The sequence below is a fragment of the Coccinella septempunctata genome, chromosome 5 (assembly GCF_907165205.1).
Source record: "Coccinella septempunctata chromosome 5, icCocSept1.1, whole genome shotgun sequence".
NCBI classification, from domain to species: Eukaryota; Metazoa; Arthropoda; class Insecta; order Coleoptera; family Coccinellidae; genus Coccinella; species Coccinella septempunctata.
In genome coordinates, this window is record NC_058193.1 from 26,111,743 (window position 1) to 26,130,108 (window position 18,366).

At 37.4% G+C, this 18,366-nt stretch overlaps 1 protein-coding gene across 3 annotated transcripts in view; it reads right to left on the reverse strand.

Annotated features, from left to right (window-relative positions):
- Window positions 1-538: 538 nt before the first annotated feature.
- LOC123313137 (protein tiptop) overlaps window positions 539-18,366 on the reverse strand; it is a 167,958-nt gene continuing 150,130 nt past the window's right edge. For all 3 annotated transcript variants that reach the window (XM_044897867.1, XM_044897866.1, XM_044897868.1), the window contains exons 2-3: window positions 4,900-5,083; window positions 539-4,797 (exon numbers count right to left, since the gene is read on the reverse strand). In XM_044897867.1, the coding sequence (XP_044753802.1) occupies window positions 1,542-4,797; window positions 4,900-5,083 (3,440 nt within the window). In that variant the 3' untranslated portion in view covers window positions 539-1,541. The remainder of the gene's footprint in view (window positions 4,798-4,899; window positions 5,084-18,366) is intronic.

Below are 18,366 nucleotides of genomic sequence, written 5' to 3' on the forward strand. Positions count from 1 at the left end.
CTAGAATCTACAGTGCAATCTCGTGCAATTTTAATCTTGAGTGATTTTCAAATAACCTTACGCTTCAAAGCCGGATGGTTTTTAAATCATGGAACATGACTGCGGCAAGGGTCAAGAGGAGTAGCTCAAAATATGTTTTTTTCTTTATTCTAAACTTTCACAATTCCATTTCTATTGAAGAAATTGTCATTCATATACATACTTACCTGCAGAGTGCTATGAACTATTGGAGAGCTTATTGGGTACACTATTACCTGCTTTTTCATTATTCGAATGATCAGAATCCAATGATGAGAATTCTTGTTATCTGATTTTTTGTTTTATCTGAAAAAGAACCAAACAAGAAGAACTGACTCCAATTACTGATAATTCAGTTATTTTTTGTGTTTCAGTTAAATTTTGTTCCAATGATGACTTTTCTTTTGTAGTATTTTGACATGTCTGATGCTTAGACATGGGAGAACAAAAGTATATAAGCCCAGTTTCTATGTGTTAAAATAGGAAAGAATGATATGTGGAGAAAAGTGAAAGAGCTAACTATTCATAACATATATTTATTTGAGCTTCCTTTGCAATCAAATACAACAAAATATTAAATAAAGTTTAAACTTTCTTCAAAACATAAAAGAGCTTCGCCATGAATATGAGCTAATGCGTATACATCTTTTGTATTCATCAGTATAATAATGATTGATAAATATATTTTAAAATTTTTCATGGAAGAAGAGATATTTGCAATATACGTATACAAGATGTTTGTAGTTTCACGAAAATCTCAACAGTTACACACCACATACTGTCAAAAATATTGAACATTAAAAAAATATGGTAGTTATTATATTTCGCTTCATCATCAGTCACTTCATTTTCTACTTTCAAAAATTTTATACAGTATGCAGGACAGTAACCATTTTCGATAAACAATTTTCGCATATTATTCTACAATTTTCGAACCCAGTATTTATAGTACAACAGCTAAATTTTGTATTCTTCTGATTCTAACGAACAAACCGATTCGTACATGAGATTCACTGAGTAGTACAGATTTCTTCCAACCAATCTCTCTAACCTAAATTCTAGTACGTTTTCTCAATATTCTCTACAGCACAACCTCGAAACAATGTTGATTTAAATTAAAAAACACGCTTCCCAGTTCCAATGAAATTTTAATGTACAAAACGAATAAATAGTTTTTCCTCTTTGAACAAGAGCGGAAAAATGCGGTTCATCATAGATTTGTGCCAGACGAACTACGTTTGAAACGTAAGAAGCGAGTTCTTTTCCTCTTGGTTGGGGAAGTATATCTTAAGTGGGGTAAATATCTTACAATACCGACTTATACACAGCTATTTACATTATGTGACTTTAAATTCGTATAACAATTATAATCACTTCTGAAGTTTTGTATTTTGCAACTGTACAACTTAAAACACGTCCAAGAATTATTACTAAGTTGGTTGACGATATGATAACATCACAATATTACCGTTTTCAGCGGTTGTCTCCTATACTATATTACAAAAGAGGAATGATTGAGAATTTTATACATATTTACTCGATAACTGCTTCGCTAACTCGGTGTACTTCAAAAATTTCGAATGGGGACTCTCCTCGAAACCTGACGCTACTGGAGGACTCTTGGTACCACTAGAACTACCTGGAACATTTGGCATTTGAGTTCCTTTCAGAGGCACCCCACTGTTGGACGAACTTGGCTGATTACTTTTCAATGCCACTGGGTCCGGTATGATACCATCCTTCACAAAATGCATTTTGGAAAGATGATGTCTGTACGCACCTTTCGAAATGAACGGTGTATCACAAAACGCGCACTTCATTATAGAGTCTGATGTCATCACTGCATCGTTACACGCCCAACTGAAGGCTAATATTGCACCAGGGGTTGTTCCGGAGGTTGGAACTGTAGTTGGACTGGGATTAGGAACAGATTGACTGGAGGAAGAGTGGGGTCTTGCATTGGTATGAGTTTCAGTCTTGTCACAGAGTTTCTGGAGCGCTGCCAGAGGATGTGAGGAACCTTTTTTTCCGGAACTGGGGGCAGGGTTCTCGTTTGAAGTACCTGAGAGATTGTCGAACATAGAACTCAAAGCACCAAGACTACCTCCCGGTTTTTTGTCGCCATTGGTACTTCTTGGAGTACCAGATCTATCACTGCTGGCTGGACTGCTAGTACTGTTTCTACACGGACTATTCGGTGGGAGGTTTTCAGAGGGAGTTATCGATTGCTTGGGGCTTGACGGAATTTTATCTTCTTCCTCGTTCCTCATACCGCCGCTACTGTGGTAACTCTGTCGTTCATCTTCATCATCCGTACATTCTTTCTTCACTATGACTTCCGGATTTTGCTCCTCTAATCTGGGACATTCTTCACCATCCACTTCTTTCTTCACTTTCACTTCAGTATCAGATTCGTTTTTTTCGATATAGGGCGACTTTTCCCTCTCCCTTTTATCAGGGGTGGATCTGGGAGTGCTATTTAATGGCACCCCTGGAGGATCCATCTTTCTTTCCGGTGTAAGGGCATCGATGCGACTGCTTCCTCTTTCTGATATGGAACTTGACTCGCTTCCACTTCTCTCTCGTCTTGCATAGTGGTTTTGTTGTTGCTGGTGGTAGGACCTTAATAAATTCATTGTTTGTGCGTCAACTAAAGGTTTAGTGTAGTCAACACTCTCATCTATGCCTAGACGTTTCAAGATACTGGAACCCATAGGTGCATTTATATTTCCATGACCTGGGTATGAAGCGTTCTGCCTCTGCCTCGAGTCGAAACTTTTCTCGATTAGTTTTTCTATTGCATTGAGAACTGATGGGGAAGATCCGTTGTTGTTTTCGCTTATTTGGGGTGTTTCTTTACCACTCAAATCAGCACTAGGTGATCTGTGTTGGGACACAGGTGATGGAGACTTGTCATCTGATTTTATTTTATCTCTTGTTGGAGATTCTGGAGGTAGTATGCTATTCGATATCAGAGCACTTTTCAGAAAATTCCTCTGATTGGAACCTATTGAACCACCTCCAACACACTGTCGTATATGATCAACGAATAGAGATGTTTCAATTTTTAGTCCACATTTCTCGCATGTGATTCTACCAGCACTCGTAGTCTCTCTCATTTTATCCAGAAGGCCACTATCTCCGTTTTTGAAATCGTGCTGGGCTCTTTCCAATTCTAAAAGCTTCCTCACAGGCAATGATTTCTTTCTCTTTTCTCTCGTTTGCCTTCTTCTTCCACCACTTTCTGTGATGGACCGCATAATATGTTCTTTGTAGTGGGAATTTTTAACCATATGGTTACTGAGCTCTTTCAACGAACTGAAAGCTTGATCGCAAACCTTACATGTGAGAACTGCGCTGACATGACTACTGGCACCGCTAGGAGGAGGATTACCGCCTGGACCACCACCACCTCCTCCTTTACTATCGTCGCTAGATCTCCAGGAAATGATTTGTTCTTGCGAAACTATATTAGTGTAGTGCTGGGTTTGTTGCATATGACTTGTCATTTCAGCTAACGATCTGAAACTCTGACCACACCACATACACTTCAGGATTTGCCTCGTTTGTTCCGCACCTTTACCAAGCCAAACATCTTGTCCTCTCACTAATTTTCTAGGTAATGGCATCGTTTCTTTGATTAACATATTGAGATCAGAGGTCATCGGTTTGTTAGAGCTGCCGGCAGAACTACTGCTATTGGTACTAGGAGGTGTAATTTGAGGTTGTGGAATCAAATTTTGTGATTGCATTGGAGGGACTGGAACGTTCACACCACAGTGTTTGGCTTCTTTCATATGCGTAGTCATCGCTGCCAAACTAGGAAAACTTTGTTTGCACCATACACATTTCAAAACATCCTTAGCTTGTTCCGCTCCCTTATTCAGCCAATGTGACTGCCAGGCACTGTGTCTGTTACTGGCAGAGTTCGGTGCAGGTTGATTAGCCATCGTTCTGAAGAGATCTTCACCTCCCAATTTACTCAGCTCACTCATTTTTTCCAGGGCTTTAGTAGCATCACTAGGAGCAGGTGCTGAATGTTTCATTTTTCCATTCCAAAGCTCATTTGTTTGTGCTGAGCTTTTCGGTGATAAATTAGAGGCAGCAGCCACAGCCGCTGCAAAATAAGGAAGGTGCGAAGCACCCAATGTTGTCGGCCATTGTGGAATTGGACTTTTGTATTCAGTCTTCGGCTTACGTGCCGGAGGTTGTGAACTCGTTTCGTCTGACGATCTCTTTCTGCCAGAACAGGATAAATCGAGAGGTCCATTTCCAGACTCTGGGGCTGGACTTTCTGGCTTACTGAAATTGACAGCGTCATTATCACTTTCAGCATCGCTATGTTTCGATTTTCTGCTAAAGTCCAATATTCCGTCTTCTGGTGGAGATTGCAAGTTCCTTTCAGATGGGCTTATGGAAGATGTAAATGCACCAGGAGGAGACGAACTTGAGGTCACCAAGGGTGATATGGAAGACCTGTTGAACGAAGGGGGTAGGGGAGATGTCATCATCAGTCTGTGCGATTGTTGTGCTACAGCTGCTGCTGCAGCCGCGTTTAGATAAGCCGCCATTGCAGCCGACTGCGGTGGTAACAACGCTGCTGCGGCTGCAACTGGGAGAGTGGGCGGTAGCGTTACTCCAAGTGGACTTAGCGCTGATGGTGGCATAGCTGTTCTATGTAGTAGATTAGCTCTGTCAGATAGCATGGACTCTCGAGATGGGCTTCGGTTGATACTCTCAGCAGACTCTTTAGAATTGCATCGATATGGAGTCATTTCCCTGAAAAAAAAATTGTTGATAAGACCTAATAAGAGATTTATCGTCAAAACGAAATTTGAAGGAATATTTCAATGTAGGTATATTTTGTATTTCGATCCTTACCTCACTGATCCTTCGTCATTAACGGAACGTGGACTAGTAGGACTAGGTAAATCAGGGTTCGGTGATGGACCATCTTCATCTTGGGGTACTGGAGAGGCTGCAGAAACTGGAGAAATTGACCCAGATTCTTCATCACCTTCTAATTTTTCGCCATCTTCAGGAGAACCTTCATCTCCACCTTCCCCTGAAATAAAAAGAGAATTATTAGGATATGTGATGAGGATATTTTGTCCATTTAATAATCGTGTTCAGGATGATCTTCAGTGGAATACGAATTTCGATCATTATGATGGTTATTTGAAGAAATGACGTCGTTTGTACGACCAAACTGTTCAGGTAGATATACGGCAGAGATGTCAAGATATATTCGCCAGTAAGACCTTATACCGAGCGGCAAATTTCTCAATTTGTGATTTTTGAATGCCAGACCCATTTTTCACGACCTGCCGCGCAAGCACAAGGCAGATTCATTTACATTTTCAGCCAATAAATCTGTCACTGCGTCCCAGTCCGAATGCATTGATGTACTGCGTTAAAAGAAATGCAAACATGGGCATGGACTGACCCATCAATTATACCCAACACCTGGCTTAACTTGAAAAACGTGATAGTTCAAGGAGAGCCGCAGTTGTCATTTCTTGAATGATTTAATGTTGTCTGTGCCATAAATTAATCCTTATTAATGGGTCCCATTTGATTAAAGTGATACTGTGAGCTTCGTCCTGCGAAGATCAAATATCGACTTCAGCAACGAAATAACATGTGGTCGAAGGATGATATGAGCTACGGAATTGAACGAGTTGTTGCAACGTCAGTCAGAAAGAATATGAATTTTCTGGAGTTTAGACTATATTCGGAAATATCGAAGAATAGGAGTAGCAAGTGAAAATCGACAAAAGAGTATGAGAGCACGAATCAGGATAGGCAAATAAAAGCTAGCTATGAAGAGCCAGATGCTGATGCAACTGCACGTTCGAAAATGAAGTGTACCGATTCTCGAAACAATATTCCCTAATCAAACTTTTCGCGAAGCTTACATTTTCCCATTCCTACGTTCCCTTTATTATTTATTTTCAATTTATCGTTGGATCGATCGCTTTGTCCCCGTTCTCTTAGACGGTTTACTAATGAAGTTGTTTCTTTGATTGACAATCACTCCGCGAGTTGTATTCATAACTGAGCAGGACCTCCATTGTCTCAGTTTTCCCGGTTGACTTAACTCTGATTACGTTTCGTTTCTTGCAGGAGCCGTTTAATTACGTATCATGTGAGTTCACAGGATTGTTTCAGTTCTTTGTTCGCTGCTTGGAGTTGTGACTTGATCGGAATGAAATCCTCGTCAATTCTGAGGATCTGGAGAGAATAAGGCGAGATTTGCTGAGGAATGGTTCGTAGCAGATCCTGCCGAGAATCTCTGTTTTCTCTTATCCGTTATTCACAATCTTACAGAACCTTTGTTGATTGAAATATTAAGTGGCTTAAATAACAAACAGTTCATTACGAGTTTCCATCTTCAGTTATTGGGACAGGATACGTAGTGAATTCACGATGAGCATCGCATTTCAATAATCGAAGCTTTCAAATAATGATCATTCTCAGAATTCACCAGGTGCAATAAAGGTAAAAAAAATCAATCAGAAGCTTCATTTTTCGAAAAACGTGTAGTGGTAGGAAACTCATTATGAGTGGATATAATGTTCTTCAGTTTGATTTTAAACTATTAAAAAATTCACGTCTTTCACCTTTTGTATCATAATATATCAACTTAAACTAAAAATACTTAAAATAATCAACCCTAACTTTTGACAACTGTGTTGTCGAACAGCACTCCTTTTTTTTGCGAAAATTTTCTAGAAAATGGGCCCGGGAATGCAAACAAAAGTGGACTGTTTTTTTTTGCTGCGGATATCTTGGGAATTCTAAGACAATATCCAGTGGAAGATAAAACTGTTCTTCTTGATTTATATAAAGACTTTCGTTACACGAGATTCATAACACGTTACATTCATAATTGAAACATTATCACAGAAAACGCTTTGAAAGCAAAAAAGTCTAGACCAGCTATCCCTAAGGATTTGACCCAATAAAGTTCCCCTTTTCGTTCTATATCGTTGGCGGCACTGACTGCCTTGCTTCATGTCTTCAGCCAGGTTGGATCGCTTCCATTTACATTGTTACGTTCTACCAGAGGCTATTTACTGGGCCATTTGGCTTTGTCCACATGACGACTTCTTCACATCCGTGCAGATAAAGCGTTCTGAGAGATAAAACCCCGAAAGTCCTAACACCTATGAGGAACTCTGAGATTCCCATCCCTCAAGGATAAAAATGGTAGAGGAATAGAAGAAAACATAAGGAGAACAGCTTTGCTGGACGCCATAGATGAAAACGCAATCTGTCAAAGCGATATTGACTGTTCAATATAGAATTGCCTCAATAAATGAAACCTTTTTTTGTGACTGTGAATGATCTATTCGACTATGACACCCAAAATAAATCACTGGATACCATTCTAGAGTTCTAAAACAGAATAATTTTCATAAATATATGAATAAGGATTGAATATACATACGTATGTATCGAGACTGCGCATATTAAACGTCAACACTATCACAGGACCACAGAACACTATCAGCTTAAAGTAGTCTGTTGCAAAAAAGAAAAAGTCTAGATAGTGACAGAACTTACAACAAATATACCCAATATCAGTTTTCTATTACATCCTTAGATTTCATAACAAGGACGAATTCCAAGGATTATGTTTAGTGGTCAAGGCAACCGATAGTTAAAAATACAATATAGGAAACAATGCATTTCCGTAATAAAACTTTTCAGAATATCCACAAGTTTCTGAATTCGTCTATTCCGCTATTCGGGTTCACAGAGAATCGTGGATCACAGACGCAGAATGGCACCGACGACGCAGCGGACGTGCTTCGAACCGGTCAGGCAGAGGGCGTGCACGTACGTCTCCAAGTTGTCGGTGAGCCCAGGGAGCAACAATGAACAATAGTAACATAAATCTGTGTAATTAGTTTCAGTAACGCTGCTGTGTATCTCTCTATGCTAAGTCGAACAGGCGACTCATTGGTCGGGAGGATGCTGTTCTCTATGACTTTACTCCGCCTTTCACTGCAGTGCAATCGAATACTGGAAAGGGAAGAGAACTTGCTTGTCAAACGTGGAAGAATGATTCAACACCGGTCACTGCGTTTACAAGCAAGAGTACGGATCACAGCCGTTTTACTTGACGCTTCCGAGATTTCATCGTGCTCTATGGTTTTGTGAGCAGTGTTACCAACGTGATGAAAAAATTGAAATTTTTCAGAGGTATTCATCCGAATTTGATGTTTTCCAGAAAACATGATGAGGTAACAGATTCTGAAGATCAGCATCATTAATATTTCTGTGAATATTCTGGGCAAACTACATATCATATGGATATATGCAGTTCGATAAATGAAAAAGCAATGAGAAATGTGAGATATGTAGATGAATTTCAAACGTGAAACAAATGAATTTCATTTAGATAGTCTAGTTCCATATTAACCATAGGTACTATAAGATAATTTATCGCGTGCGAGTATGGCATACGATTTCTCGACCAAAAACAAGAGTGTAAATGGGCCTTAATAATATGTGATTATTTTCTAGACAACATTTCAACCATAAGTTAAATGAATAAGAAATACTAACAAAATCAACATCCACCACGTTGATGCAAGCTGAACAAAACAGCACAGTTGATTATAAACTTGTTCAAAAACAACCCGAATGTGCCACATTCATTTGTCTCAAATTTTATGTGAAAATAGTTTTGAATGAATTGTTTGTTATAACTTCTCCAAAATTTTCAGATTTGGAAACGGGGTTTGAACCATTATTAGATACGAATTTTCGCACCTCATCTATTAAAATACTGGGTTTTATATTGGGAAAAATAAGATATTTTTAAGGAAAACAGCGAATTTTCCGTAGTTAGAGATTTCTGGAGAATACAAAAATTAATTGAAATACAAGGTGGTACAAATCTTTCAACAGTAAATTCTTGAGGAAAAAAAAAAACACTTGTTTTTATAGATTTTCTCTGATTTGGCCCTGATAAAAGATATAGCCATTTTAAGTTTTTAAAATGAACTGTGCCACCCCTGGAAAAACAAAATGAGGTAAATTTTAACTAGCTAAATCTGTGACATTACACATTTGTGGATCTTTTAAACAAAGTAGTATTCAGAGAAAGTACCCAATTTTTCAAACTTCACAAATACTCTCTAATTTTTGAACATCAAATTACTCGAAAACGGAGCATTCTACGAGAAAATATGAAGAATACTTGTATTTTACAAAACGTTCAAATATTCATTAGATAGCGTCCAACTTGGTTTCAAGAATTTTGTTCATTAAATTTTTTCTGTTGGAAAGAGATTCATCAAATAAATGAAAAACTATATTCCGCAATTCATTCCATTCGATGAAACCGTTTGTGAGATAGAACTAAAAATAAAAAATTTTCACGGTACCTCTCAAACCGAACCGACTCGGAAAAAAATTTTATGCGAAAAAAGTTTTTGCTTTCATCGTCAAGAGTCTACTGTTGAAATATTTGAAAGAGTCAAAGATTCACTATGTATAGTGCCCCATTTTAAATAACAAAGTTTGGCTCAACTACCGGTATACGAGAATATTTCAGTTGAAAAAATCTCACTTCTCCAAATATTTCCAGTGAACAATTAACGTGAAACGCCTGTATGTATGAAAAAGTGAGGTCCTTTCCTAACAGGAGATTAAAGAAAAAAACAAATTGAATAATAATAAAGAAAAAACGTCAAAAACTTTTCCCCTTATGCAAGGCGTCTTCCTCTGGGGTTCAGAAATACCAAAATATTTTGTCGAGACAGCCCTGATTCACAGAAAATTTGTGATATGTGTTTTAGTCGTAAGCGGATTTTGAAATCACAGTTAATTGAAACTTCCTCAATCCCTATATTATGCAACAGTATGTTCGATTAGAAGAGAGAAGACCTCCCGAAAAAAATTTCTAGAAGCAAACACAGAACACTTTATGAACTTGTAGCATCAGCATCCGAGCAGCATGTAAACACAGATACTATCAACAAATTGTTCATGTTGAAATGCAGTTACAAAGCTAGTTACTGGAAGGATGGCCACGAAGACCGAGGAAGAAACGAAGATTCTATAAATTGGTAAACCCAGATCAGATCACCGTGTTCTCTCACATTCATTAGGGGCAATCTGATACCAGCGACCAAGTTGGTTTCGCGTACTGCGGCCAAGCGCTCGGAGCAACGGCAGGCTCGCTATATTTTTAAGAATTCCTGGAATTAATAGCGAGAGTAGCAACTCGCGTTGACAGACAGAAATGCCGATAAGAGCACAGAGCATTAGATAGTCCGAAAGGTATAAATACACCATCGTGAGATATAGCTTTCGAACGGATACCTTTATAGGAGAAATATGCGTTCAAATGAGAGACAATGGTGAATAAATCAAGAAGGCTGTGCCTGAATCGCGACGGACACTGTTGTATTGTTCCGTGGTCCGAGTGGCGTTGCTTTTTTTTGTGCTCTACTACACAGAAACGAATGGCATTCGATGGTTGAAGGATTGAGATGTTTAAGGACGTTGCGTTAAGCCGATGCGCATTTTTGGCGAGGATGCAATTTCAGTCATGGCAGACTTGAATTCCGGAGCATTTGTTGCTATATTTTTCTGGGGAAGATTGTGTATGATGCCAGAGTCGTTTATTATGCAGGGAGATGTGATGGCGAACGATTTATTAGGTGCATTCATTTCGACGTTTCATTGTTCTTGATTTCAAACAACGCCAACAGCAGGTCGGAAATTTCAACTCGAATATGAACTGGCAGCATCTTCAATTCGACAATCTTTCTCTCTTTTAAATCTCGCGATTCAGAGATCAGTATATAATTAATTTTAATTTTTTTTCATTATAATTCCGAATACTGAATATATTCGTCTTATCTTCATAATTCGTGATGCATATCCGACAACATCGCATGTTTCCATGAGAAAAATGCCAGGACTTCCACTTTATTCATAGACTGAGCCACGGTAAAAGGTACTACACTGATGTTTCTTTAGAAATCTTCCCGTTCTCCGTCGTTATAATTGAATTTCATTCAATCAATCACCACGTCTAGAATACGTCAAGTGGAGATTCATGATTCGAATACTTGACAATCGTTATCTCTTGACTGTTACCTGTTACAACCTCCACAATGGATTTGATATCTGCCCTGTCATGATATCGGTGAATAAAGCATTCGTATGTTAGCATCGAAGGTGCAGATGAGCTTAGTGTAGGTACCTCAGAAATGGGCAACTTTACAACCAGCTAGAAAGGTTTGCATCTTTGCTTTCTGACTGACAACAGAAAACAAAAATTGTACTAGAACGGGAGGCGGTAGGTACATAAATATTTTCCTTAGAAAAACCCTTGTTTACTACTTCAGAACAAATAAGAGTTATTTCAAACTAGATAAGCGAATCCGAGGGCTCATTGAGATTGGAATTATATTTCAGATTTTACCATCTATACGTATGGATTTCTTCACATAATACCTTCAAATTCAACTTGAAAAATGAGGCAAATATTATCAGAAATCTGTCAAGAAATAAATCCATGCTGGGATATTTTTCCTAACCATAAAGATGGCTGGCGGCAAATGCCTGATTTCACCTTGACTTGGACAAACGACGATAAAAAGCGACACTATCCCATAATTTACTGTTAATGTCAGGTGCCAGTAGAAGAAAGGCATGAAGGTTAAAGGTGAGAGAATAAGAAATGATTTTCGATGTTCGTGAAAATTGCTACTACTGAATGGATACTAAAAACAGATGCAATAGATACAGAATATATTCACAATAAAAAAAAAGATTTTTGTTAATTCTAGATTGAAACAAAATAGTAATTATAAACATCACAAAAATACGAAAAATATGTCGAAACATCAGGTATCTTTTGCCCCTTTTCATTGTTGAATACTCGTAAAATGAATAGATCTATTCGATTTATACAAAGAGAAATAGCTAGAGGTTCAAGAATTTGTTTGGCCATCATTATTATGCATTGCCCCAGTTTATAAAGGCCCTTATGTTCAATGAGTCATTGTGCAGACTTGAAGTATAGCTTTGATATACAGGACTCCAAGGTGGTCACAATTTTGCGGCTTTTTATGAGAGTAGTGAAAAAAAGCGATCACTATATAGTGAAAAAATGGCGTAGACGCACTGACAAAATATTGGTGAAAAAAAATTTGTCGAGCCATTTGCTGAAGATAATCTGTAAACTCTGTTAAGAGAAAAAGAAGCAATTCTATGAATAAAGTGGCAAAGATTCAAAAAGTGCACCCCTGAATCTTTGCCTTTTTTAAGAACATTGAATGATACTGAGAGAGGTTGGTCGAAAACATATGTCAACAATTATTAGAAAGCAAAATAGCAGTAAATCACAGCTCCATTTTTGAAGAACTGCCCCCCATCATACAGGGTTAGGAAAATTACTAACAGTCGATTATTTCAAAATATACAGGGATTATCAGAAAGTATCTCATATAAAAGTTGTCACAAATCTACTTATTTGTGATAAGCACAAAATTGTGGAGAATTATAGTTATATTTGTTTCAAATAGAACACCCGGTATATTATTACTTATTTTGATTGTTGTCTCATTTCTTACTAAGCATATGTTATAACGAAAATCATTATTTTCCTAGATATCATGACATTTTGAGAAACAATGGTTTCATTGAGATATTACCCAAAATGACTGAGCATGAAATTATATTATGTTTTACCTTCTATTTTATAAAACAAAATAAAATGATTGAATAGATTTAAAAGTGAATAAATGAACATCACATTCATTTCTGAGCAAATTTTACATCTTTTTTTTAGATATCTCAACAAAGCAAACACGTGCATTCAGTTTTTTTTAGTTTTCTCATCGGAAACCATTCGTCGGATGAAAAACTCCAGGAGTTCATCTCCACTGAAAAATGAATCAGTCCAATCAGATCCACACCATAAGAATCGGATCTGAGTGGAAAACACTCGGAAACATCAAGGTATTCTGACCTTTCGCCAATTTCCTCCCAGCCATCTCCACGGAATCATTCCGGCGCGTTCATTAGGAAAGATAGTAAATAAACCAAACAGGCATGAAGGGAGATATTAAGGGAGAGAGGGCAGTGGTCGCCTTCGACCATTCCAGAAGGCAAACTTCATTAGACGTGTCTTGGTTCGATTACGACGCGCCGAAATAAGATTTCTCACCTATGACCGGCTAGAGGGCGCTATAAGCGGTAATGGGGGACTCCCCCAGGAACTGAGCTCAGCGCGAACGATAATCAGGTGCCGGGTTTGAATTTTGGCGCCGCATACCAATCTGCAGATTGTGGAACGTATGGGGTGATAAAGAGCAATCTCCAGCGTGTTTTTGAAGCTGGTGATGTTCTTCACGCTCAGCCTAATCAGCAACGGTTGCCAGTATATAGGAACGTCACGATTTAGAACCCTAATCTATATGAATCGAGCGAAACATAATAATATGTGATCTATGCTTCGCGATTGAACAATATTGACTCAGCAAAAAATCTTAGAAAATTTTGATATGAATAATTCAGTAACCAGCAGTTATTCCAGCAAAAAATTGAGAAATTAATTATGCGAAATACTTATGACACGTTGCGAAGCAACTCTTATCCCATTTGTACTGAATATAATTCATTCATCGACTCACAATATTTTTTCAATACTACATACCTGAAGCATTGATTTGACAAGCAATTGTTTATAATGAATCATTGGACAAGGTGTCCTGAATTGCTTGATTTTGGCAGGTTCGTATATTCTAGGCCAGATATAGACAAGAATGTTGAGAGGTTCGATAAAACTTCATAAAAGCAAAACGTGTTTCTTCGTAGAAATAGCAATTTTGCAAAACAGGTATCACAGTTACATGTATCTGTTGCAATTTTTAAGAAAATAAGCCACCTAGTCGAGAATAAACATGGTTGCAAAAGAGGTAGGAAATGTTTTCCGTGATTCATGCTGTTTTTTTTCAGCCCTTACCATTAGATGCAGTTTTAAATAATAAATTATTCAACTTTTTAATATTTCGTTATTCAGGTGAATTTAGGTACTGTTTCTGCATACTATCAGCCATAACCTCCTATTTTCATCTGTAATGAAGATGCATTGTACAGGTTATCACGAAATGGTTTCCCCTAATGGACTTTTCACGAAAATCGAGTCCAGGACTCCTTTCAATGTTTTCGCCCATTTAGTCTGGTACCAGAAACAACCAAAATCAAGCAATTTGTGATACTCTGTACCATTCGGAAATCTATATAAAAGACGCATTTATTCAGTTACCATTTAGACTTTATTCATTTATTCATTTACGTAAAGATTTAAGAAATACCCTATAAAATTGACTCGAACAACATGAGTGCGAAGAAAAATTGTACAAAAATAATTGGCATTTCATAGAATTGGCTGCATTTGTTTCGGCATATTTCACGAAGATGGTATGCGATACAAAATTAAATAGATTTAATTTATCCGTAACTGTGGTGTACGGAAAACTAACGTATTTTGGTCCCTATTTTGAAAGTTTCAGGTTAACTCATTCATTCTGAGACACCCTGTGTATATGTCGATATATCCCTCCCTTATTGAAATCAAAATATACCACACATACTCTATGAAAAAATCGCCCTTAAATGTATATGTACCCGCTTCAAGAATTATTGACAGCTCGGGAAAATCCAGAATATTTCAATAATAGCCCTTTCAGTAAGATATTGAATTGCGGAAAGGTTGTTGAAGGGGATAAAGTGACCCACAGACCCCTTGTTAGTTAAAAAATTGTTGAACACCGTTTCGCTAGTTTTCAAAGAAGCTAACTCAAGCAACGCAAATGTTACGTAACTGAGAATCCCAAATCTAAGAACTCTTCCTGTCGGTAAACCACGAATTCATGAAATACACAATTAATTCGAATCACGTCAGCGAACTGGGGTCAATTCTAGACAGTAGGATACAACAATTCCCTTCTAACCAGACAGGAAGGTCTTGATTCAGATAGAACTCTTAATCAACTTACTGGAAGTAGTAAGTCAAGAATTTTTCGAAGCACTAGAGTCACTCGATGTAGCCCTTCGGTAATTACAGGACATATGTGGAATTCAGTATTTTCTTTATTTCAGTGAATTATGCCTTTTTTGAACAATACATCGCAGCTTTCTGAATGGCTTTTATAGGTACGAGAACGCAGATTTTATGCGTACCTAGTTATTCATTACATATTGACAGATTACAAGATAGGTAAGTTTGATTGGAACGATTCGTAAGAGCATCCAATTTTCGATTGAAATTCTGTTCCTACTCCATCTACATTGTAAAGTAATCTTATAATCCGAAAAAAATTTTGTTAGATTTCAGATTTGAATGTGAAATACCCAACACAAGCTTGAAAATCCAAATGCTTTGCTTACTAACCCAATGAATATCACAATGATGTTCTATGTACAGCAAATCATGTTTTAATGAATCTTGCACAATAAATCAATCACAATCAAATTTTAAGTACCTAAGCATCCTTTACTGTCATTTTTACGTCCAGTGTCATAATCAAATTCGAAATCTCTTTGAAAAGCTTCCCTTAATATCATTTTTGAAAGGGTTGAAGGAAAGTTTGATTATGAAAGTGGCTCTTATTGAAATACCGTTACGATTTATATGATGATCAGTATTTTTTCTGTTGTATATGTTTCTTTGAGTTCTCTGATATTATATTACTATGTCGTAATCTTCTTCTGTTGCTTTTTTTTCTGTTTATTTTTTATTTTAGTTTGCATATCAACACTATGCGCCAACTTTTTTGACCATCGCTTTCCCTTACAATTTTTATGAACATCTTTTAATTCAGTATTTTAATAAGCAGCTGTGACTTGCAAGTTGATATTGAAGTCCGCCCTTCTGTATCCCACTTGATGATCGGTTTTATGGAATCGATTTAAAGAGGACGGAACTGTAATTTTTGGTGAGACGGCATAAGCTCTGTAGGAATTTACAACCAATATCAATAAAAGGCGAACATTCTATCTGTACGTACCATTCGGCACAGCACATATAAATTTATACCACAAATATAATACGTAAAATATAGAGACAGGCAGCTAGTAAAGTTAATACGAGTAATATCGTCATTAATTATTCATTTCGCAAAAATTCAGCCTTAATGGCACGACGACCGAACATAAATAGCTCTTTGATTAAAGATGCTGTAAATAAAGGCGGCATCCAGCCGCGGACCGATCGGAAATCCAATAGACCTGTTGATTTTAATAAAATTAAACTGGAAGTTCTTCGGCGTTTGGCAAAAATAACGAGCCCGAGTCGGCTTCTAGTCTTCAGCAGTTAAACGCGGAGCATTGCCGTAATTTGAGGAATCAAAACTCATCGGAATCGAGGGTAATTCAGCGATCCGGTTTTTTGATGTGCAGCTCTGAAGATCTGAAAGTGCACACTGCTGTTCAACGGTGTTATTGACACGAGGGTGTTTGCTCACGTCAATTGATGCAGATTATGGCAAGAATATTATGAAAGAAACAGTGAAATGGTGATGATGCGAAGCGTCAACACTATCGATTTCATCAGGTTAATAAACTTATCCAAATCTTTCAAGTGGAAGAAAAATTTCAAATAGTCTTTGTTTCGAATTTCAAGATCATTAAATAGCATAAATACATCGAGGACTACAACTTTCAAGTTTTACTAAATATGGTATGGGGAGTCCGGGATAGTTGAACCCCTTTTCACTCTGAAGCCACTTAAGATGTATCTGTAACCATTTACAGATACATCTTAAGTGCTACCATTAGCAACTCATTTTTTTGCGTGAAGATATCATTCTCAAGTAACGATATGTACTAGTAGAGAGATGGTGTGATGAACATTTTGAGTACAGCAATTCTTTTTTTACGAACCGAAAATTGGCTCATGTCTCCCTAACCCATGGCAGAGTTGAACAGGGGGCGAGAGAGACTTGATCATAAGTTTGTTCATCAGGAAAAACATTGAAAGAAAACAATTTCCAATGACCAACGATTATCTATGCCAGCTATTTCATAGTCACTCTCACTTATTTCAGAGATATTTTTTACTTTTTCGAAGCTTTGTCTATTTTTTTATATTCATTTCTATTATTCAATTTTCTTTCTTTGAAGCAAACTATTATCTAAGCTCAGTGCAGCAACTTGTACCACTGATTATGTCTCCCGACCATAGCATGGGTCAAGTCTCCCGCACTCCCTTTTAGCTTATTTAACACATGTTTTCTTGAAACTTTTAAAACTATTATTAAAAAGGCTCATTGTTTGTAAAACAATATTACTCAATGAAATTAATAAAACTAAATGACATCACGCACCTATTAAACTTCTCAGATAGAGTAACAAACAAAAATGATTCAATTTCTTACTTCCTAACAACAAAATCACGTTCAACCCTCTCACTCCCGAACTGTTCTGATGGCGGCCAAAATGGAGCCGTCACTAGTTGTGCCTTGTTACGAGTATGTCGCAAGCTATTTACCATACCGGTAGCGCGAAATTTGAATTGAAATATTTGAGGTGGTTCAAGTCTCCTACCTGAGAAAGTCTCCCGGACTTCCCCTACACGGTTTTTATCCAACCTTTTTTTTTGTAGGAGCTGAAAATACGGAGAACGGAGATCGGTTCAGGTTGTGAAGATTTTTCCGAATCAAGATCTCAGGAGACTAGTTGACTACGAACCAGAGAAAGGATGAGAATCTACAGAAAGAAATCAAGAGACGTGCATTCCCACATCCCCAAATCGTATGTTAGATTTTTGAATCATGCGCATTATGACGTCCCACGTCACGTGAGAGTAATCTGTAGGCAACTTTACTCATCATAAATATAAGTCATCATTTCTAAATCTCCAGATTTTCATCAAGTATCAGCTACAATTCAACATTTGAGATATTAGTTTCCTTTCGAATTCACATATAAATAATAATGAACCATTTTTTTCTCCAATTAATTGAGAAAAAACTGATCAAACTTTAATAGAACCTCTCCACTTCTACCAACATTCCAATGTTTAAGATGTCTGGGTCTTTTGTCTCTTGGTGGTTAACAAAAACATGGAAGAACGAAATCCTTATTTCCATTAAACTCCGCAACTTTGACAGTTTACGGCAAGTTTGACAAATAAGCACCATGATGCACAGCATGTCAACTGTCAAAATCAAATAGCCTTCTTAACCACAATTCTTGATTGACGCTTTCAGTTGAATCCGAATAATGATGACGAAGACGTAGTATCACTCGTCCTTTTCCAATAAAATGACTGGAAATTCAAGCACACACAGACCATAGAAAAAGACGCTG